This window comes from Aquarana catesbeiana, linkage group LG02, assembly GCF_042186555.1.
Source record: "Aquarana catesbeiana isolate 2022-GZ linkage group LG02, ASM4218655v1, whole genome shotgun sequence".
Classification (NCBI taxonomy): domain Eukaryota; kingdom Metazoa; phylum Chordata; class Amphibia; order Anura; family Ranidae; genus Aquarana; species Aquarana catesbeiana.
The window spans coordinates 166,058,692-166,083,097 of NC_133325.1; the positions used below are offsets into that span (position 1 = coordinate 166,058,692).

General features: G+C 42.4%; 1 protein-coding gene across 2 annotated transcripts in view; it reads right to left on the bottom strand.

Annotated features, from left to right (window-relative positions):
• OS9 (OS9 endoplasmic reticulum lectin) overlaps window positions 1-24,406 on the bottom strand; it is a 160,689-nt gene that overhangs the window by 6,268 nt on the left and 130,015 nt on the right. The window contains exons 12-14 of one of the 2 annotated variants that reach the window (XM_073613754.1): window positions 17,141-17,342; window positions 10,652-10,819; window positions 4,324-4,433 (exon numbers count right to left, since the gene is read on the bottom strand). In XM_073613754.1, the coding sequence (XP_073469855.1) occupies window positions 4,324-4,433; window positions 10,652-10,819; window positions 17,141-17,342 (480 nt within the window). The remainder of the gene's footprint in view (window positions 1-4,323; window positions 4,434-10,651; window positions 10,820-17,140; window positions 17,343-24,406) is intronic. The other variant, XM_073613755.1, reaches the window with a different exon arrangement.

A 24,406-nucleotide genomic window follows, 5' to 3' on the forward strand; every position in this document is an offset into this window, starting at 1 on the left:
TCCTTTAACTTTTTTTTTTTTATAGCAATTTGAGCTGCAGTAGCTCTTGTATTGGATTGGACTACATAGGCCAGCCTTCACTCCCCACAGTGCATCAATGAGCCTTGGCTGCCCCTGACCCTCTCTGGCTCGTCGAATTTCCTTCCTTGGACCACTTTTGGTAGTTCCTGACCACTGCAGATTAGTAACAAGAGCTGCAGTTTAGAAGACCCAGTCATCTAGCCATTACAATTTGGCCCTTGTCAAATTCTTGCCCATTCTTCCTGCTTTCAACCCATCAACTTCAGGGACAATATGTTCACTTGCTGCCTTATGTATCCCACCCACTTTCAGATGCCATGGCTCTGAGATGATTAATGTTCTTCATTTCATTACCAATCCGTGATCATAATGTCATGGGTGTTCTGTGTGATGTGCCTCAACTACTCCTGACAGCGGGAAACTGTCATATAGAATAGCTGCAGTAATAGCACTAATGTACATGACATTTGGTCTGAAATTGTGTTTAACCTGAACCTTGAGCTCATCCCTGTTAAGCAACACTAATTACTGAAACATTTGGATACTTGAAGCCATTTAAAGGGGCGAGGGGCATTATACACCTGCCACCATGAGCGAGAGTGTTAGGGGTATTTTCAGAAATGTCCCGCTTGAATAAACTATTGCCTAAAGTGAGACTGTGGCCTATAGGTAATGTAAACTGACCTGTAATGTAAACATCTGGTGCGATAAAAGGCGTCTGTTCACCAGCTTTGACCTCCATTAAATCACCCAGCTGCTCCCCCTACCTGATGTGCACCATTATGGAAAAAGCAACCCATCTTTTCTGGCCGCTAGCTTTAGCCACCCACTTCTTGTGCCTATCAAATTAATGATGCCATCCATCACAGCAATTAGCAAACAAAAAAAAACAAAACAAAACAGTACAAGAGGCGTGAGGAACGGGCCAGTACTAGTGATCATAGAAGTTTGCTTTTTATATTATAGAATAGAAGAAAAGGTTTTGGGGGTCCCAGGGTGCTATATCAGGAAACGTGTTTAATTTTTAAACGGTAGGTGGGCATCTACAAGTGCCTCTATGTGACACAAGTGTTAAATTTGCAGTGTTACCACAGGTTTTATTTAAGGAATCATAACCACCAAATACATGATATAAACACACAAGTTTTTTCATCCATACTGATGTAGTGGGCAATAATATTAAAACCAATAGTTGTAAAAACAGTGCTTCAGATGCCAATCAGAGCCATGACTGAACATGAAAATAAAATGTTTCCACTACAAATAACTATTATATGATTCATCCAACAGCAGGGTGTGTTGCAGGTAAAATCTGGTCATTGAAGCTCAAGTTTAATGAAAAAAAAAAAAAAATGAGTGGAGTAGTGCCAGGAGGAGAGCAAGTGTAAGTACACAGCAAGGGGGTCAATAGCTGGAGCATTTTGCTACAAACAGCTTTAAAGTCTTGTTATATTGTATTATTCTATAGTATTTTGACAAAACATTATGCTTGCAAATAGAATAATGACATCCACGTGGACTTACTCTAGAGCAGTTGCCCAGGACTTAAAGTGGAAGTCCAGTCAAAAATGAAAATGTTTCTATTATTTATATGTAAAATATCTTTGACATTATTTTCTATATAGCTGATTGCCAAGCTCAGAAAGTCTAATCAAAGCCAGACAATTAGCTTCTTCCTGTTCTTCAGGGACAACCTTACCTCCTTATTTCTGAATTCTGCATGGGGGCCTCTCACTTTCTGAAAACTCTGTCCTTCTCTTCTACACGGGCATGCCTACTGTACAGAGCAGGCTTTGGAAGTATGTTAGGTTTGTTAGATTACAATGCAACATGCTACAGATTTGCTAGTGTACAACCACGTGGTTTTCTGCATGGCACTGTGTGTATGGTGTGACATGCCCAGCGGAGGGAGCTACATGTGAGTAATGAGTTTAAGGCTTCGTTTCCACTGGTGCGACTTGTCATGCGACTTTGGACACAAAAGTCGCATGACAAGTAACAGCCCATAGATTTCAAAGGCAAACATTCCCATCTATGCGACTTTGAAAATCAGCGACTTTGAAAAGGTCCCTGCACTACTTTGATACAACTTTTGATCCCTAGAGTGTAAAGTTGGATCAAAGGTGCAATCAAAGTCGCACTCTTAATCGCACAGCTTTGGCGATTGGAAACGTAGCCCAAGGCTAAAGTGCAACTTTGGAGTGTGACTTTGATGCGACTGAGTGCAGCTTTGATCCAGCTTTACACTCTCTGGCTCAAAGTCGCATCAAAGCATTGCAGGTACCCTTTCAAAATTGCTGATTTTCAAAGTCGCAAAGATGGGAACGGTGTCATTGAAATCAATGGGCTTTGACTTGTCATGTGACAAGATGCACTAGTGGAAACAGCCTTAGTGTTGCCTGTAATATGATCACTGTAGACCAGGGATATGCAATTAGCGGACCTCCAGCTGTTGCAAAACTACAAGTCCCATCATGCCTCTGCCTCTGGATGTCATGCTTGTGGCTGTCAGAGTCTTGCTATGCCTCATGGGACTTTTAGTTCTGCAACAGCTGGAGGTCCATTAATTGCATATCCCTGCTGTAGACTGTGAGCCGAGACCCCAGAGCACTTCCAGCTACACTGACAGTCCGCTCCATGTTCCTGTATACAGCTATACTGTATATATGCCCTGCACACCCCTGTGTGGTTGAGGCTTTTTATTTCTTCCTTTTCTCATGAATTAGTATGTACAATGAGAGAACACTGGGCAGAAACCTATGATTAGCTCCTCCCATCCTTTATATGCCCACTGGCTAAACAGGAACAGTGTCCCTCCCAGGAAGTGACCACACCCACTGGCTGATTTTACTCTCAGAAGTAGAACTGAAGTCATGTGACGGCACTGGAGACTGCAAGGTAAAAAAGTAGTAAAACAGCGATTTTCTCATGTTGAGACATAAGGCTGAACTTAACTCACATTAATGATTGCGGGGGAGAATTTAAGTGTTAGGGTGGACTTCCATTTTAACCACTTAAAGACCGGCCTCATTTTGGAATTTAGGTTTACACATTTAAACAGTTTTTTTTTTGCTGGAAAATTACTTAGAACCCCCAAACATTATATATTGTTTTTTTTTCTAACACCCTAGAGAATAAAATGGCGGTCACTACAATACTTTTTTTTCACACCGTATTTGCGCAGCGGTCTTACAAGCGCGCTTTTTTGGAAAAAATTCATTTTTTGAATAGAAATAAAAAAAATAAGACAACAGTAAAATTAGCCCAAATTTTTTTTATATTGTGAAAGATAATGTTACGTCGAGTAAGTTGATACCCAATATGTCACGCTTCAAAATTGCGCCCGCTCGTGGAATGGCGTCAAACTTTTACCCTCAAAAATCTCCATAGGCGAAGTTTAAAAATTCTACAGGTGGCATGTTTTGCGTTACAGAGGAGGTCTAGGGCTAGAATTATTGCTCTCGCTCTAACGATCGCGGCGATACCTCACATGTGTGGTTTGACCACCGTTTTCATATGCGGGCGCTACTCACATATGCGTTCGCTTCTGTGCGCGAGCTCATCGGGACGGGGCATTTTAAAAACATTTTTTTTATTTTTCTTATTTATTTTACTTGATTTTATTTATTTTTACACTGTTTAAAAAAATAATAAAATTGTGTCACTTTTATTCCTATTACAAGGAATGTAAACATCCCCAAAAAGCATAACAGGTCCTCTTATATATGAGATTTGGGGTCAAAAAGTCCCCAGATCTCATATTTGGACTTAAATGCAATTAAAAAAGAAAAAAAAAAGAAAAAGAAAAAGTCATTTAAAAAAAAATGACATTGAAAAAAAAATGACATTGAAAAAAAAATGTGCCTTTAAGATGTATGGGCGGAAGTGACGTTTTGACGTCGCTTGCACCCTGCAGTGTCATGGAGACAGGTGGGCGCCATCTTCCCCTCACTCGTCTCCATGCACAGCTAAGGAAAGGACAAGATCCGGCAGAGGGCACCAGATCGCAGCGGGAGGGGCCCCCCTGCCGCCACCGATAAAAGTGATCTCACGGCGAATCCGCCGCAGAGACCACTTTTATCTTGTAGCCGACCGCCGGCTGAAAACAGGGATACCGGGGTTATGGCTGCTGCCATAACGAAGATATCCGCCACCAAAGTAGGAACGTATATGTACATGCGGCGGTCGGCAAGTGGTTAAAGGCATTCCTGGGCACCGAATGCAACCTATGGATCATAAAAACGGTTAGCGGGTTTTATAAATAAGGACATCTTTTTACGAACTATAAAGTAGTACACATACCAGTAAGTTGAAAAAGATCTCTTTTAGGTTCTTTGTATCTTCCTCTGAAAGCCAGTGTCCATCATCATCTTCTCCAAAACCCCCAGTTAGGATTTTTATCTCTATTTTGCCTGACAGAGAAATAATGGTAAATTTGAAGTAATACATCACAAAAATTATTTAATGTATTTTACATTTATACATACACACACACACACACACACACACACACGCAATTCTCTGTTTAGAGAGATATCTAGGCCAGGATCTGACGGCAGGCCATAGAGATACAGGGAATTAATTTCAAGGCAAAAAAAAAAAAGGTACTCTTCTGGGCTTGTACTTCAGCACTGATGCTACCATAGATACATTTTGGATCAGGCTCATTTAAGGAATTTGCTTAAAGTTTTGTACCAATGACAAGCAAGGTAAAAAAGGTCAATTAAAGTGGTTCTAAAGCTAAGGTTTTTCACCTTCTATGCATTAAGGTAAAAAACCTGTGCTGCAGCTTCCACCCTTATTCTTACCTGAGCCCGATCCAGCGATGTACACGAACGCAGCGGCTCTGCTGCTGTCTCACTACTCATTGTGCAGATTGGCTCCCGCTGCAGTCAATGAAATGCTGTGTGTCACGGGAACAGTGTGCAAAGTCCCGCTGTCTGTCAATGGATGCAGCAGCAAGGCTCAGGAGCAAGCACACACAGGTGCCCCAATGGAAAGCGGCTTTCCGTGGGGGCCCCCCCGCTGAATGGATCACTGGTGGGGGACCCCAGAAGTAAAGGATCGGGGCTGTTCTGTGCAAAAGCATTGCACAGAGCAAGTATAGAAACACTTGCTATTTTAATCAAATAAAAAAAAACAAAAAAACAAAACAAAGCTTTAGTATCACTTTAACCTCCCCTTCTCCCCAGTCTATCCCATCACCACTGTGCCATTCAATCTGCTAGGGATTACACCAGGGATCCTCAAACGACATCCCTCCAGGTGTTGCAGATCTACACATCCCATGATGCATTGTAAAACTGACATTCAATCAATTATCTGTCACCTTCTTGACGCCGCCAAATTATGCATCCCGTTTAAGTGGAAATCCCCACAATCTCCGACTGTTGGGATGTGGCTCAGTAAGGTAAGGGAAATCAATAAATTTGAAGACCTTATTCTTACAGCACGAAACCAATAAGAGCGGTATTCCAAGATGTGGTCACTCTGGAACACATTTGTCTATTCGGATGAAGGTCAGACCCTACTTGAAAACACGGCTGCAGAATAGAATAAAATAATAGCAGATCGAACTTAAACCCCTGAGGATCTGAGATTCCCCCCTCAGTATCATATACACCCCCCCCCCCTTTTTTTTTTTCCCTTCCCCTCTCCCCCCCGCAACCTGGTCATCGCCTCACTCTCTATCTACTCTATTTTCTGTTCTCTCAGCTTCCTATAGTAATTTCCTTTATTCTTTCCTATGTTTGCTCTGTGTATTCACAGTGGCAAAGTCCACCTGTTATAAAGTTAAAATGATAAGGGATGGTTACATGGTTTTAGCATACTGAACAATGTAATTCTTCTGGTGCCTGACAAATTGCTGTCTTACTTGTGTAACACTCTCAATTGTTTAGTACATGTTGACAATATGTTTGTAATGTGTCATGGGTCCATGGACCTCTCCCTTTGACTAAATAAAAGATTTGTAAAACTGACATTCACAGACATGACTAGGCATGATGGGAATTGTATTTCCTGAACAACTGGAGGGCCATAGTTTGAAGACCCCTGGCTTACACAGTGCTGAGGACTCGCTCCACCCCCATGTGACATCGCAGGACTGATTACCATCATCACATGAAAACAGATGAGTCACATGCTCTGCCATACCCATGGACAGTGGAGTAGACACTAAAAAGTCGGACATGCACGTACTGCATACCCAGAAGTCCTAGGTATTTCTAAAAAGAGAAATTGCTCATTAAATATGCAAGTTCATCTTCCTGCTCAGCAGTGCTACAATGGGTTGTACCTCTGTGTGGTTATAAACTTTGTGATAGTGGCTCTAGGAAGTACTGGTATCTAGCACAATACATCATAGCAGGTGCAAACATTTCAAAGGATGGGCAAATGCTTTCTCATCTGTTTTTCTCTGGGAGATTACTTACTGCTCCTCTCTCATAACTTAAAGTGGTTCTAAAGGCAGAAAGGCATTCTATGCACTAAGGTGAAACACCTTCTGCATCCAGCTCCCTAGTCCTCTTTATTCGTGCCTGAGCCCAATTTCAATCCAGCGATGTGCACAAGAGCAGAGGATCGCTCAGCTCTCTCATGGCATTAGACATGGCCATTGGCTGCTGCTGCAGTCAATCACAGCCCAGTGAGGGAGTGGGTGGCGGGGCCGAGACACGCTGTGTGTGTAGGGGGGGGGGGGGGTGCCAGATGCGCCGGCGGGGGACCCGAGAAGAGGAGTATCTGGGCAGCTCTAGGCAAAATCATTGCACAGAGTTGGCAATTAGAACATGTTTGTCATTTTTAAAAAAAATATATAAAATTGAGCATTTAGAATCACTTTAACATTTACCCAGTCTGGGGAATGCTTGAAAAAAAAAATGCACTATATATATTTCTACATGGTTAGGATTTTATTTCACAGGTTGCTTGATAATGATGGGAGCTATTGATGGGAGCTATTGATGGGAGCTCAGAGACAAAAGTTAAATACCTATAGCCAAGTAAAGGAAGGAGCTAAAATAAAAACCTGCCTGTACAATACAATTATAAAAACATGTAAACACTGAAAAGTCACATTAAAACTTAAAAAGAACAAAAGCAAAGCAGTTAAAGCATACATGTGTACTATATTACCCATTCAAATATTTTACACTCCAGGGACCTACCCAGGTACAAAGGAACAGACTTAAAGCAGAACTTCACCCTGAAAGGGAAATTCTGCTTAATGCCCTCCTCCACTTCTGTTGTTGGCACCTTTTGGGGGAGCAGGTACCCACTCCCGGTTGCATTGCCATGGTGATTCACTGATGTTCTTGCATCCCCCCCCCCCCCCAGTCTGCAATGTTCTCACGTCACAGATCCCAGAAGGCTGCGGGACCATTCCCAAAGTGTAGCGCAGCTCACACATGCACAGTGGGCAGCCATCTGTGAAGCCGCAAAGAACCACAGTGTCAGGGACCCAAAGACCAGTAAAGAACCAGTACCAGTGAGCATAGCACTGGACACCTGGACAGGCGAGGGTCCTCTTATTTAAAGTCAGCAGCTACAGTATTTGTAACAGGTTTTCTTTTCTTTTCAAAACAGGAAGAACAACCACTTTAATGTCTCAAGATTCTCCATCTCCCCTATCCCCCTTTCCTTCCATCTACCCCCCCCTTTAGTCTATTCCTTTCATCCCTAGCACATAACATTTTTGTTTTTGAAAACATGGTACTGTAGGTGTGATTGTCTCAGGTATGCCCTAAGTTGTATTGCTGTTACTAGGCACCCTTCGGCCTGATCAGTCTCCAGCCTATTGAGCACAGCCACTCACACTGTATATACAGTGGGAAAAATTGTTATTTGATCCCCTGCAGATTTTGTAAGTTTGCCCGCTTACAAAGAAATGGAGGGTCTATAAATGTTATCATTGGTGTATTTTAAATGATAGCGACAGAATACAAAAGTTATACATGGAGTTGCAGTTCAGAGAGTAAGATAAGTATTTTATCCCCTACCAACCAACAATTATTCTGGCTTCCACAGACTGTGCACCACATGAGAACATACTGCAGCCAGATTAGTCCTGTCAATTTAAGAAGGTGCTCCTAACGACAACTGGTCATGTGTATAAAAAAAAGACACCTGTCCACAGAATTTTACATTAAAATCTCAGGATCATGGGCAAGACCAAAGAGCTGTCAAAAGATGTCAGAGACAAGATCGTAGACCTACAGTCTGATATGGGCTAAAAGACCATCAGCAAGAAGCTTGGTGAGAAGGAGACAACTATTGGAGGGATTATTCACGAATGGAAGAAATACTAAATAACTATCAATTGCCCTCAGTCTGGAGCTCCATGCAAGATTTTGCCTCATGGGGTAAGGATGATCATGAGAAAAGTGAGGGATCCGCCCAGAACTACACGGAAGGAGCTTGTGAATGATCTCAAGTCAGTTGGGATCACAGTCACCAAACTACTGGTAATACAATACGTTGCCAAGGATTGAAATCCTGCAGCGCCCGCAAGGTCCCCCAATGAACAACTAAATGATTCAGAGAAGGATTGGGAGAAAGTGCTGTGGTCAGATGAGATCAAAATTGAGCTCTTTGGCATTAACTGTTTCACTGATAAAGGTACAAGCCGACTTTGCCGCATTCAGGGGGCTAATGGACAGGGCCATGTATTGTAAAACCTTGGATGAGAACCTTTTTCCCTCAGCCAGAAGATGGGTCGTGGATGGTCTTCCAGCATGACAAGGACCCAAAACATACCTCCAAGGCAACAAAGGAGTGGTTCAAGAAGCAGCACATTAAGGTCATGGAGTGGCCTAGCCAGCCTCCAGACCTTAATCCCATAGAAAATATATGGAGGGAGCTCAAACTTTGACAGCCAAGAAACCTTAAGAATTTAGAGAAGATCTGTAAAAAGGAGTGGACCAAAAATCCCAAAATGTGTGCAAACCTGGTAACCAACTACAAGAAACATCTTACCTCTGTGTGCTTGCCAACAAGGGTTTCTCCACCAACTACCAAGTTATTTTTTTCTTGGGGATCAAATATTTATTGGCATATAACACGTACCTTCACTTTAAGAGGGAAGTTTTAGGGGAAAACTTATATTTTAAAGAAAGAACTTTGAAGCAATATAAGGGTCATTGCTCATCTGCAGCCTCCTCCCCCATTGCCATGAATGCAGCCTCCTCCCCCACTGCCATCAGTGCAGCCTGATCTATGCCCATCTGTAGCCTCGGAGGGGACAAGGAGGGGAGCGTGACGAGCGCCAACAGATTACATACAGGAGAAGCTCCTGTTTACTCGGGGGCCTCTTTAATACAGTCCCGCCTCTTATGATAGACAGAACAGTCGTCCAATGCCAGCCCAGGAGACGGGACTTCCTATTACAGAGGCCGCCAAGTAAACAGGAGATTCTCACTGTATGTAATATGTCGGCGCTTGTCCCGCCCCCTCCCTGTCCCTTCGAGGCAGCCAGAACTGAACGACACACGATTTTCAGGGTGAAAAAGTGCATGTTATACGCCGATAAATATGGCACTTATTTTACTCACTGAACTGCAACTCAATTTATAACATTTGTATCATGTGTTTTTTCTGGATTCATGGTTGATTTTCAGTCTCGATAAAAAAAAAAAACCCATGATAAAAATTATAGGCCCTTCATTTCTTTGTAAGTGGGCAAACTTACAAAATTTGCAGGGAATCAAAGAATAATTTTCCCCACTATAGGGGCGCAATTGCTGCTGCTTAGATGCTAATGCGATGAACCTCTTTACTCTGCATCTACACAGATGCTAATGCGACGAACCTCTTTACTCTGCATCTACACAGATGCTAATGCGACGAACCTTGTTACTCTGCATCTACACATTGAGCTCTCCTCCTTTTATAGTGGATATGGGGAACGATAGTTTATTGTTGCAATTTACTTGTTCAGCAGTCACTCAGTGCTGGTATTGCCCACTCTGACACCAAGAACACGTGATTGTTTAATTGTTCCCATCTCATTGTTTATATTTTTTACCCAACTGTCATGGTGATGCAAACTTTTTTTTTTTATTAAAAGGAGTAACTGCTTTGATGACAAACCAGGTAATGTAGGCATCACAAGGTGTCTGCACTTTACAAATAATGACGGTTTTTACCCTTTGGTGAACATGGCAGGTCACATGCAGTATAATTTGGCTGTGAATATTTACGAAAAGATTTGAGCTAGAACCGATTTAACCTCACTAAGAACTGGTAAAAGACACACTCACACAGCATTAAAATAAAACTTAAATAATCTGTTTCAACTTTAAAATGCAACTGCTTATAAGAAGTCAAATCATGAAGGAAGATGTCAAAAGATTCAAGAAAGGTCCAGGGCATGCATAGGTTTCTATAAAAACGTGTCTCAGACTGAAATTTAGGGAAAAAGAATACCCCTACAGAAAAGCTAGCCAAGAAGTAGAAAAGCCAGACAATTAGAGAAACAGACCAGAATTCATATATTACAGAGAGAATCAAAAACAGCAAGTGTTATTAGAGAAGCACCCCGAAATAACCCTGTATTAGACTTTGCCTGACCAATTCTACCTTGTGCACACACAACCGAAAGTGAGGCAGACTGACGAGAGCAACACAAGCCTACCTTGTGCCTTCAGGCCTTCCTTTTCAAGCAGGTCTTTTACAACATTTTCAATGAGTTTCATCTGTGGGTTTTCGCTGCTCATTTCCTTCAACCTCCTCTCGGTATGCTCAGAGCTGCCCCTCCGTATCTTAGTGACCCTGACTTTTACACGGCCATCCGAACGGTCATCTGATATAAAGAGGTGACAGGAAAAATTAACCCATCTGTTTATGAATAGTTAAACAGGATAGCCACACTCTGGTAATGTCCGTTCGGGTGAGTCAAGGCCACATCCAGATCTGTATTAATATATCAATATCGGTTCTGTCTCAGCAGAGCAGCATAGAGGCTTCCTCTGATACACCAAGGGGCATAAATATCCACAAAGCAACTTTGTATTTACTGAAAGGAAGACCTGAAAACAGTTATAGCCAACAGTCGAATTTACAATATTCCAAAAGTAGACAATGGTAGAAAATTGGTGGCCTTATTTCTAAAACTTGTCCCTCAATCACTTTCTTCCTTCCATTTATACTGTTCTTAAGAAATAAAAAAAAAAAGAAGATCAAAGTTGATAATGGGGTAAAACAATACTACTCTTTGAGACCTCTTAGCCAACATGACCCACGGTGTGCATATTCATCAAAATACTGACAATACTTTCAGGATGCTACACAAAGGGTTTAAAATAAGGCATCTTTAGAAACCAGTAACTAACACTTTGTTAAAAAAGAAAAAAAAAAAATCTTATTTATAAAAACCAGACAAAACCTATGGAAAAATATATAAACGTTCTTTAACCTACAAGAAACACCACAGGCATCAGTGCCTCCATACTTTATAATCTACCTTTTTTCTGTTCATCCGAAGAACACAACATTCCAAAGAAATGACTCTTCACTCTGGCCCTTAAAGTACAGCGGTCGCAAAAAGGATGCCGAAGCTAAACTCTTCCAAAAATGACCCAAAATGTTGGTGGCTGTTGTGTGGAACCAATGGTTAGAGTCCCTTTTGAATTTAGAATTTTAGAATTTTGACTTTAAAGTACTACTAAACCCACAACAGTCTGTATATGCAATAAAGCATGCTTGTTATATTCACTGTGGAACCCAAGGGGTTAATCCTCTGCATTGTGTAAAAAGGCTGTTTAAACCCGTCTCCTCTGATCCTCTCCTCCTTTCACTGCCAATATATTTCCTGATAGTACAGAGCCTTGGGGGCACTGTGCACATGCTCAGTTTGGTGTGTACTGCTAGAGAGTTTTTTTTTTTTCTCTTGGGAGGGTGCATGTGATCAGCACTGTCCAGACAGAGGGGTCCTGCATCATGATAGGACAGTCAGTGCAGAATGAAAACTCCTCCTACAAGCTTTAACCAGAAACTTATAGAAGTCACAAGACTGCTATAGGTATTTAGCAGTTTATAATTACTAAAATATTTGCATTTCCATGTTCTGTGGGAGACCAGATATAGTGAATGCAGGGTCCTGGGTTTAGTAACACTTTAACCACTTACGGACCACTCGCCATCATTAGTTGGTACTTTGAAGAGGGATATCGTTATGGCAGCAGCTAGCTGCCATGACCCCAGTACCCTCTTCTTCATCTGGCTTTCAGATAAAAATGGTATCTGCGGCAGATTCGCCGTGAGATCACTTTTAATTGGCGGCGGGAGAGGGGCACATGAAAGCCCACATGGAGTTTGGTAAAAAAACACCTGAAGGACTCAAAATGGTGAGAAATAAGATTCTCTGGTCTGATGAGACCAAGATAGAACTTTTTGGATTAATGCTAAGCGGTATGTGTGGAGAAAAACAGGCACTGCTCATCACCTGTATACAGTCCCAACAGTGAAGCATGGTGGTGCAGGGACAGGACGACTGGTTGCAATCGAGGCAAAGATGAATGCGGTCAAGTACAGGGATATTCCAGACGAAAACCTTCTCCAGAGTGCTCAGGACCTCAGACTGGGCCGAAGGTTTTCCTTCCAACAAGACAATGACCCTAAGCACACAGCTAAAATAACGAAGGAGTGGCTGTTCTTGAATGGCCCAGCCAGAGCCCTGACTTAAACCCAATTGAGCATCTCTGGAGAGACCTAAAAATGGCTGTCCACCAACGTTACCATCCAACCTGACAGAACTGGAGAGGATCTGCAAGGAGGAATGGCAGAGGATCCCCAAATCCAGGTGTGAAAAACTTGTTGCATCTTTCACAAAAAGACTCATGGCTGTATTAGATCAAAGGGTGCTTCTACTAAATACTTAGGACCATGTGATATTTCAGTTTTTCTTTTTTAATAAATCTGCAAAAATGTCAACAATTCTGTGTTTTTCTGTCAATATGGGGTGCTGTGTGTACATTAATGAGGGAAAAAATGAACTTAAATGATTTTAGCAGATAGCTGCAATATAACAAAGATTGAAAAATTTAAGGGGGTCTGAATACTTTCCGTCCCCAGTGTGTGTCTATATATATATATATATATATATATATATATATATATACATATATACATACATACATACATACATATACATACACATATACATATACATACACATATATATATATATATATATATACATACACATATACACACCCTAGAGAATAATATGGCGTTTGTTGCAATACTTTCTGTCACACCGTAGTTGTGCAGCGGTCTTACAAGCGCCCTTTTTTTGGGAAAAAATACACTTTTTTGAATTAAAAAATAAAAAACCGTAAAGTTAGCCCAATTTTTTTATATTGTGAAATATAATGTTATGCTGAGTAAATGGATACCCAACATGTCATGCTTCAAAATTGCGCCCGCTCGTGGAATGGCGACAAACTTTTACCCTTAAAAATCTCCATAGGCAACGTTTAAAAAAAATATTACAGGTTGCATGTTTTGAGTTAAAGAGGAGGTCTAGGGCTAGAATTATTCCTCTCCCTCTAACGATTGCAGTGATACCTCACGTGTGTGGTTTGAACACCGTTTTTATATGCGGGCGCTGCTCGCGTATGTGCTCCCTTCTGCACATGAGCTCTGCAGGACGGGGCACATTTTAAAAAAGTTTTTTTAACTTGTAAAACACCAAATCTCAGAAAGAGGCTCGGTCCTTAAGTGGTTAATCTGACTTCACAGGCATTGTGCTGGTACCAAGTCAATGAAACAATATGAAGGCTAAGTTCACCTTTTAGGAAAAAATAAATGCACCTATTTTGCAGCTTTACCACTGTAGAGCAGTTAGAAAGCTGAAGGAAATGTCAATCAACTATGAGGGCACTCATCGGCTCATTCTGCATTCACCTCTCAAGCCATCTGTGCAAAGCAGATGGACCTCTAGTTTCTTCATTCAGATTCCTGTGAATGAATTACACGCCTGTGCCAACAGCGCCAATATTAAAATATGACAGCGATTGCAGGGAGAGGTTCCCCTGCCTGTAGTCACAGGGGAAGGGGTGAGAAGGACACTAAATATGAGTAGAACATGTAACATATTCCAAAGATGAACTTTAAGCCAGCAACAGCATTTTTATGAGGGCAGCAACACTTATTATAATATTTATGTCATTTCAAAGACAGAATCTAGCGCCCAAAAAATAAAATACACAACAAAAACACAGTCTACATGTATGTGCCCCTTAAACAGCAAAAGCAGTGTATGTGTAAATCACACACAAGTACGCACAGTATATAATTTACCTCACAATCTATCTCCTTCATACACACACACATACTAACTGCTTTTGCCGTTTTAGGGGCAAGTACTAATGTAGACAGTTTACTGTTGTCTGCATCAGTGCTCGGGAATAAATTGGCTCTATAGCAGGGGTAGGCAACCTTTTGAGTACAGTGTGCCAAAAAATAGTTTCAAAGAACTTGAGCTTGCCGATTTTATAACAAAAAATTATAACTTCACACTCTCAATCACGAAAAGGATTTTTTATAAATTAAAAGCTGTAAACTACTTGAATAATAGCGACTAATTAACATCCTGCACTCTCATGCCTTAGATCACCCCCAATTCCTGTACCTCCAGTACTCAGATCAGCCCTAATTCCTGCATCTTCACACCTCAGATAACTGTACCCCCTGCAAATCTGTTCCCCCACTGTACTACCCTGCTCATCTGCCCCACCACTGTAACCCCCTGCACATCTGCCCCACCACTGTACCACCCTGCTCTTCTGTCCCACCACTGTAACCCCCTGGTCATCTGCCCCACCACTGTACCACCCTGCTCTTCTGTCCCACCACTGTAAACCCCCTGCTCATGTGCTACAACAATGTAACACCTTTCTCATCTGCCCCACCACTGTTCCCCCTGCTCTTCTGCTCCATCACTATAACCCCCTGCTCATCTGTCCCTCCAATGTACCACCTTTCTCTTCTTCCCCCTCCACTGTACCCCCCTGCTCTACCGCCCCACCTCCGTAACCCCCTGCTCCTCCGCCCCACCTCCGTAACTCCCTGCTCCTCCGCCCCACCTCCGTAACCCCACCTCCGTAGCCCCCTGCTCCTCCGCCCCACCTCCGTAACCCCCTGCTCCTCCGCCCCATCTCCGTAACCCCCTGCTCCTCCGCCCCACCTCCGTAACCCCCTGCTCCTCCGCCCCACCTCCGTAACCCCCTGCTCCTCCGCCCCACCTCCGTAACCCCCTGCTCCTCCGCCCCACCTCCGTAATCCCCTGCTCCTCCGCCCCACCTCCGTAACCCCCTGCTCTTCCGCCCCACCTCTGTACCCCCCTGCTCTTCTGCCCCACCTCTATACCCCCCTACTCTTCTGTCCCACTAATGCAGCTCCCTTTCACATCTGCCCCAACACTGAACCCCCCTGCTTACGTTTTCCACCACTGTAACGCCCTTCTCATCTGGCACAACACTGAAACCCCCCCCCGGTCATCTATCCCACCACTGTAACCCCCTGCTCATCTGCCCTATCACTGTACTCTTGTCTCACTGCTGAATCCCCTTCTCATCTCTCCCACTACTGTATTTCCTGCACTTCTGCCCAACCACTGTACCCCCCTGAACATCTGTGCCACCACTGTACCTCCTGCACGTCTGTCTCACCTCTGTACCCCCCTGCTCTTCTGCCCCACCACTGTAACCCCCTGCTCATCTGTCCCACCAATGTACCTCCTTTCTCCTCTGCCCTGCCACTGTACCCCCCTGCTCTTATCCCCCACCAGTGTAACCCCCTTCACATCTGTACCATCACTATAACCCCCTTCTTATCTGGTCCATCACAGAACTCCCCCTGCTCCTCTGCCTCATCACTGTAACCCCCCTGCTCATCTGCCCCATCACTGTAACCCCCCCTGCTCATCTTCCCCATCACTGTAACCCCCTTGGTTTTCTGTTCCACTGCTGAACCCCCCTCTCATCTCTTCCACCACTGTACCCCCTGCACATCTGCCCCACCATCGTACCCTCCTGCTCTTCTGTTCCACCGCTAAAACCCCCTTCGCTCGTCTGCCCCACCACTGTACCCTCTTCCCATCTATGATATGTGCAATATGCAGGGTGGTGCAAGGAAACAGAGATGAGACACATCTACCTGTCCTGGCACACTCATCCCCGTTGATCCACCTCTCCCATCCAGCCTACGTGCTTGCATGTGATGTGATGTCAGGCTCAGGTCAGGGGCATTTTCTGAAAGCAGTTGGCCTATATGCAAGCTCGAGCCCCCGAAGCTGAGAAAAAGCCCAGTGCCGAAGCAAAATTGGATGTGATTTTCATTGCTTTGAATACTGGCTGTGGCTTAAAGGGACACAGAGTGCAGGGGTTCAGTAGTAAGTGACACAAAATTCAAGGGTCAGGTGTAAGTGCCACAGTGTTCAGAGGTTGGAAGTAGGTGATTTAGAGGTTGGTAAGTAGTAGATGATGCAGAGCTGAGGGGTCAGTAAGTGACACAAAACGCCATATTATAATATAATATAATATATATATAAAATTGCATTTATTTTTTTTCAACTAAGTTCCCAGAAGCTCAACAGTAATTCCACAAACTGTCACCTGATTGTGGTTTTCTCAGTCACAGTGAAATCATTCTTTCTGAGACTGGTAGTGGCAACCAAGAGAGTCATCTTCCTCCAGATGGTGGGTGGAGCTAGCAGGACTGTCATTGGCTTTGGCAGTGGCCAATCACAGTCGTCCTCCTCCTGGAAACAGGGACCGTCCCCCCCCCCCCTCAGCAGAACTCCAACCTACTCTCTTCCCCATCACAAGAGCCGCTAATCGCAGCTACAACAAAGTTAGATAACCAATCAATGTTTCCCATCTTTTACAATGTGTGGGGGCACAGTGCCTTCCCCCCAGTGCAGGTGTGGCATGGGGAATTGTGAGACTGGAATGCATTAGCGTCTCACTGACACTTCCCTACACTGCTCTGCTGTTGGGGAGGGAGTCGCGTGCCGGCAAAAGAGGCTTTCCATGCCGCTTGCGGCACCAGTGCCAGGGGTTGCCTACCCCTGCTCTATAGACAAAGAGAATGATCACTAAAAATTGTTTTACACACTTACCAGTTGGGGCTTTGGCAGTAGGCTCCTTGTTTCCTTGTGTCATGACTTCATTGCTTTCCCCAGGCTCTGTCTCTTCTCCCTTATCCTCAGCAGCATTGTCCAATTTATCTATTAATTTGTTTAATGTGGTGGCAAGTGATTTAGTGGCTTGCCTTCTGTCAAACTCCCCCTTCAAACCTTCTGTTTCCAACTCTTCCTGAGCCTAGAAAATACAGAGAGTGTGCAACAAAGTATGACGACTTATGAAAAATACAAAAAATATAGCAGTAGCAATCTGACAATTAGTGAGGGAAAACAAATGAAGTGACAGGGGTGGGGGAGATTGGTTACAGTACTGACGTCAATGCTGGGGACTATTATTGCATCCACAGACACGAAGGTTGGGAGTCATTACTGGGTCCACTTACACCAATGATAAGGTGTTATAATTGTGGCCATCAACACAGACACCAATGTGGAGTTTACTGTACTATCAAATTTTTAAGTGTGCATTGGGATACACTGCAAAAAAATGCAGGACTAAAATGTTTGGGCAACGCGGTGGGTTATAACCCTTTAATTTTGTATGGGCTGCCTAACTTGCCGCATTGCCCCTCCACGTATGAAAATGAGCTGCTGTTGTGCTCTGGTAGTGTTAGGGGCCATATGCTCTAACTTTTCAAGTTGTGGTGGTGGTAGTAATGTCTACTTATCAGAGTTTCTGATTGGATGCAAGATAGCTCTAGTGAATCAGTTATGACCAATCCATGATAAGGAAAGAAGGGTATGCATGCATACAAATAACTCCTCAGGTCCACGCACACTGGCTAAAAGAACGCTGCTTCTACAGGAGTTGTGCGTTTTGCCTGTAGAAGCAGCTCAAGGTTATCCTGTGTCCATGCCCATTAGGACGATTAGAGGCATATTTTAAGCCCAGCATTTAGAGGCAGAAATAAAACCCTTCTGGTTTGTGTTTTTTCTGGTGGAAAAAAAATGCTAAACACTCATTAGCTTTCCTAAACTCATGTAAAAAAAAAAAAAAAAAAAAAAAAAAAAAAAAAGCATTGATGTCCTGCCAAGGGAACTAGCAGAAATCCCAGCATGCATGGAGCCTTGCTCATGCACACAAAGCAAAAAAAAAAAATCTTGCTTTTACAGACAGAGTATTTTTTTTTTTCAGCCCGTAAAATCACCTCTATGCAAGCCTATGTATCCATGCAGAAAATTGAAGAAAACAGCTGAATGGCCGCCCTCCGAATAACACCTTTTATTTGTGGCAAAACAGTGTAGAAGATCCAAAACCTCTTACATCATGGTGATGAAAGGTACAGACAGGCTAACACGTTTCACATCAATATAGGTGCTTAATCATACGCTATGATATAAGCCATTAAGCATCTATATTGATTTGAAACATGTTAGCCTGTCTGTACCTTTCATCACCATGATGTAAGAGATTTGGGATCTTCTACACCGTTTTGTCACGAATAAAAGGTGTTATTCGGAGTACGGCTGTTAAGCTGTTTTCTTCAATTTTCTACACTGTTGCAGAGCCTGCACCTGAAGTTGTGAGTGGGGAGGGCGGTTATTAGAGACACCAACACGCTTGGAGTGGCATCACTACCTCATATGTATCCATGCACACATAGGTGTTCACAGGCTTATTAGAAGGGGAGCGTTTACTGGCCAAGAAAAAAAAAAAAAAAAAAAAAAAAAAAAAAAAATCACCAAAAAAAAGGTGTATGAGCTAAAAAAGTGATGAGCTAAAAAAAGCAGAAAAACATGGAACGCGCCTAAACGCTAGATGTATCTAGCATTTGAGCATTATTGAATTCCAATGGGCAGAATAAATTAAATATTCTGGCCAATAAAATGCATTGACATTCAAATGCTAGATGTGCCTAAACGCATGTGCAATAGCATTATTTTAAGCAGCATTTTTCTGCCAGAAGTTCTGATATTCAGGGTGTGGCCTCTCCATTTCAGCATATCACAGCCAGTACCAGACTCTAGGAATACACTTGATTTACCTAAAGTAGTTGTGAAGGAGAAGGTTGTTTTATCTTCATGCATTCTATGCGAGAAAAAAAAAAAAAAAAAACCCTTGTGTGCAGCAGCCCCCCCCCCCCCCCCCAATACTTACCTGAGCCCCATCTAGATCCAGCGATGTTGCAGCAGTGTCTTGGCAGCCCGGGGCTCTCCCCTTTTGGCAGAAACAGCAGCGCAGCGCCATTGGCTCCCACTGCTGTCAAAGTCAGTCAGTCAATAAGAAGAGAAAGGGGTGGGGTCTGGGTTTCCGTGTCTGGGATGGACACACGGAGCTGTGACTCGGCTTGGGTGCCCCCATAGCAAGCTGCTAGCTGTGGGGGCACTCAACAGGTGGGAGGGGCCAGTAGCACAGAAGAGGGATCTGAGAAGAAGAGGATCCAGGCTGCTCTGTGCAAAACCATCTCACAGAGCAGGTAAGTATAACTTTTTTTCTTAAAGTTAAAAATAACAAATTCCCTTAGCTTAGTAAAGGTGTAAAAAAATCACATTAAAGATTACTCATCTCATGCAAGGAAAAAAAAAAAAAAAAAAAAAAAAAAAAAAAAGGAAAAAGATTGGATAATGGAAGTAAGTACAGCATCCATTCAAGCTAAGGAAAAATGTATTTGCAAAGTGCAAGCTCTCTTGAAAATTGAACAGCCTACTTATCTTTTGTAAATCAATCCCTAAATATCTGGCCCATTAAAGTATACCAGCTCCTTCTACCGCTGCAGCAACAGAACAGCGCAGCACTATGAGTGAAAATAAAATATATCCAAAAATCAATGGGGTGTGTATCTATAAATATATGTACCCAAACCCTAAATGAACCTAATTATCAAAAAAACATATTATATAAATAAGTGATATAGTGCTAAACAATCCCAAAGTTTTGCATGCATATAAATATTTTTGGACACAAATACCAATATTTATAGGGATGTGGTGCTGGTATAGTATACCTCCAACAATGTATATCTACAGTATATCCACACATACATACACATACACACACACACACATAAAAGTGAATACACCCCTCACATTTTTGTAAATATTTTATATCCTTTTCATATGACAACACTGAAGAAATGACACTTTGCTACAATGTAAAGTAGTGAGTGTACAGCTTGTATAACAGTGTAAATTTGCTGTCCCCTCAAAAAAAAAAAAAACTCCAGGTGAGGAGTACAAAGAAAAGTGTGTCTTTCCTACAGTCAAGCATGGTGGTAGGAGTGTCATGGTCTGGGGCTGCATGAGTGCTGCCGACACTGGGGAGCTACAGTTCATTGAGGGAACCATGAATGCCAACATGTACTGTGACATACTGAAGCAGAGCATGATCCCCTCCCTTCAGAGATTGGGCCACAGGGTAGTATTCCAACATGATAACGACCCCAAACACACCTCCAAGACGACCACTGCCCTGCTAAAGAAGCTGAGGGTAAAGGTGATGAACTGGCCAAGCATGGCTCCAGAGTTAAACCCTATTGAGCATCTATAGGGCATCCTCAAATGAAAGGTGAAGGAGCGCAAGGTCTCCCACATCCATCAGCTCCGTGATGTTGTCATGGAGGAGTGGAAGAGGATTCCAGTGGCAACCTATTAAGCTCTGGTGAACGCCATGCCCAAGAGAGTTAAGGCAGTGCTGGAAAATAATGGTGGTCACACAAAATATTGACACTTTGGGCCCAATTTGGACTTTTTCACTTAGGGGTGTACTCACTTTTGCTGCCAGCGGTTTAGACATTAATGGCGGTGTGTTGTTATCTTGGAGGGGACAGCAAATTTACACCGTTATACAAGCTGTACACTCACTACTTTACATTGTAACAAAGAGTCATTTCTTCAGTGTTGTCACATGAAAAGATAAATATATACATACATATATACACACACACATATCAAATGCAAACATGTCCGATTGTTTACTGGAATTCTATGCATTGGACAGGTGTTCACTAGAATTGTTTGCACTAATTATTAGTGCAATACATATTTATACACATACATACACACAGTGGATATAAAGTCTACACCCCCCCCCCCCCCCGCTAAAATGCCAGGTTTCTGTCATGTTAAAAAAAAAAAAAAAAAAAAAGAGAAATCCAAATCATTTCAGAACCTTTTCCACCTTTAACCACTTCAGCCTCGGAAGATTTTACCCCCTTCCTGACCAGAGCACTTTTTACAATTTGGCACTGCATCACTTTGACAATTGCGCGGTCATACAATACTGTACCCAAACTAAATTTGCATCCTTTTTTCTCCACAAATGGAGCTTTCTTTTTGTGGTATTTGATCACCTCTGCAGTTTTTATTTTTTGACCGACAATTTTGAAAAAAAAATATATTTTTTGCTATAAATTTTCTTCTAAAAACACGTTTCTTCATCAGTTTAGGCCAATATATATTTTCTTCTACATATTTTTGGTAAAAAAAAAAAAAAAAAAAAAAAAAAAAAAAAAAAATCACAAGCGTATATTAAATGATTTGCGCAAAATTTATAGTGTCTATAAACTATGGGAAAGATTTATAGCATTTTTATTATTTTTTTTTTTCTAGTAATGGCAGCGATCTGCGATTTTTAGCGGTACTGCGACATTGCAACGGACAGAACGGACACTTTTGACACATTTTTGGGACCACTGACATTTATAATTTATACAGCAATCTGTGTTACAAAAATGCACTGATTACTGTGTAAATGTCACTGGTAGTGAAGGAGTTAACACTAGGGGGCGATGAAGGGGTTAAATGTGTGTTTTCTCAGTGTGTTCAAACTGTATCGGGATAGGACCGAGTAGGAGGAGGAGAGGAAATAAATCGCTGTTCCTACATAGTAGGAACAAACGACAGGTCTCCTCTGACAGCACAGGGATTTGTGTGTACACACACACACGCGTGCTGGTGCTCGTGCACGCTAACGCGCGTAGCCGGCACTGATCGTGCCTGCTGGCTACGCGCATTGGGTCCCCCACTGTGCCCTCTGGTGGCTGAAAAAGGAAAGGACGTACCCATACGATATTTCACCCAGGAGAGCCATTGTGCCGTAGTATATCTGCGTGAGCCGGTCAGGAACCGGTTAATGTGACCTATAAAACTGTACAACTCAGTTGAACAACACACTGAAATCTTTTAGGTGGAGGGAAGTAAAAATTAAAAAAAATAAAATACGATTGCATGAGTGTGCACACCCTTAAAAAACGAATACTTTGTTGAAGCCCCTTTTTATTTTATTACAGCACTCAGTCTTTTTGGGTATCAGTCTATCAGCATGGCACATCTTGACATGGCAATATTTGCCCACTCTTCTTTGCAAAAACACTCCAAATCTGTCAGATTGCGAGGACATCTCCTGTGCACAGCCCTCTTCAGATCACCCCACAGATTTTCAATAGGATTCGGGACGGGTCTCTGGCTGGGCCATTCCAAAACTTTAATCTTTATTAATTTGCTGATTTGAATGCATGCTTTGGGTCGTTGTCATCCTGAAAGATGAAGTTCCTCTTCATGTTCAGCTTTCTTGCAAGGTTTTGTGCAAACATTGACTGGTATTTGGAACAGTTCATAAAATTCCCTCTACCTTAAGGCCCCTGTTCCAGCTGAAGAAAAATAGCCCCAAAGCATGATGCTGCCACCACCAAACTTCACTGTGGGTATGGTGTTCTTTTGGTGATGTGCAGTGTTGTTTTTGCGCCAAACAACTTTTGGAATTATGGCCAAAAATTTCAACCATGGTTTCATCAGACCATAACACATTTTCCCACATAAATTTTGGGAGACTTCAGATGTGTTTTTGCAAACGTTAGCCTGGCTTGGAAGTTTTTCTCTTTAAGAAAAGGCTTCCGTCTTGCCACTCTACCACATAGCCCAGACATATGAATACGAGGGATTGTTGTCACATGTACCACACCGCCAGTACTTACCAGATATTCCTGCAGCTCCTTTAATGTTGCTGTAGGCCTCTTGGCAGCCTGCCTGACCAGTTTTCTTCTAGTCTTTTCAACAATTTAATAGGGACGTCCAGTTCTTGGTAATGTCACTGTTGTGTCATATTTTCTCCATTTGATGAGTACTGTCTTCACTGTGTACCATGGTATATCTAATGCCTTGCAAATTCTTTTGGACACTTTTCCTGACTGATACCTTTTAACAATGAGATCCCTCTGATGCTTTGGAAGCTCTTTGCGGACTATGGCTTTTGCTGTAGGATGCAACTAAGAAAATGTCAAAAAGACCTACTAGAACAGCTGAACTTTATTTGGGGTTAATCAGAGGCACTTTAAATGATGGCAGGTCATCAGTGCCACGTATCAGTGTCAACTGTCATGAGTGCCACATCATTGTCACGTCATCAGTGCCAAATATTAGTGCCATCTGTTATCAGTGTCACGTGCCATCTGTCATCAGTGCCACATCAGTGTTACGTGCCATCAGTGCCAGGTATTAGTGCCATCTGTCATCAGGGTCACGTGTCATCAGTACCACGTATTAGTGCCATCTGTCATCAGTGCCACATCAGTGTCATTGTCCTGGTGCTCCAGGGCCTTCAAAAGTTTAATAGGTAGTCAACAAGTTAGATGTGTAATTTATGCTGCTAGAACACCTGATGGTGCTCCCTGCATATTGGGCTTCTCTGTGTAGCTAGGCTGTGAAACAGTCCCACACATGTGGTATCACCATACTTAGGAGGAGTAGCAGAATGTATTTTGGGGCATCATCTGTGGTATACACATGCTATGTGAGAGAAATAACCTATTACAATGACAATTTTGTGGAAAAAAAAATAATTTTGCAAAGAATTGTGGGGAAAAAAGCCAAAAAAACCTCACCCTGCATCTTACTAAATACCTTGGAATGTTTACTTTCAAAAAAAGGGGTCATTTGGGGGATATTTGTACTTTCCTGGCTTGTTCGGGTCGCAAGAAATGAGATAGGCCACCAGTACATCAGGTGTGATCAATTTTTTATGATTTTCACCACAGCCAGACTCTCTAACTTTCACAAAGACCAAATAATATCCACTAATTTGGGTTATTTTTACCAAAGATATGTAGCAGTATAAATTGTGGCCAAAATGTATGAAAAAAAATTAATAAATTTGCAAAATTTTATCACAGAAACTAAGAAAAATGCATTTTTTCCCCAAAATTTTCGGTCTTTTTTCATTTATAGCGCAAAAAATAAACTCAGGTGGTGATCAAATACCACCAAAAGAAATCTCTATTTGTATGAAAAAAAAAGGACAAAAACTCA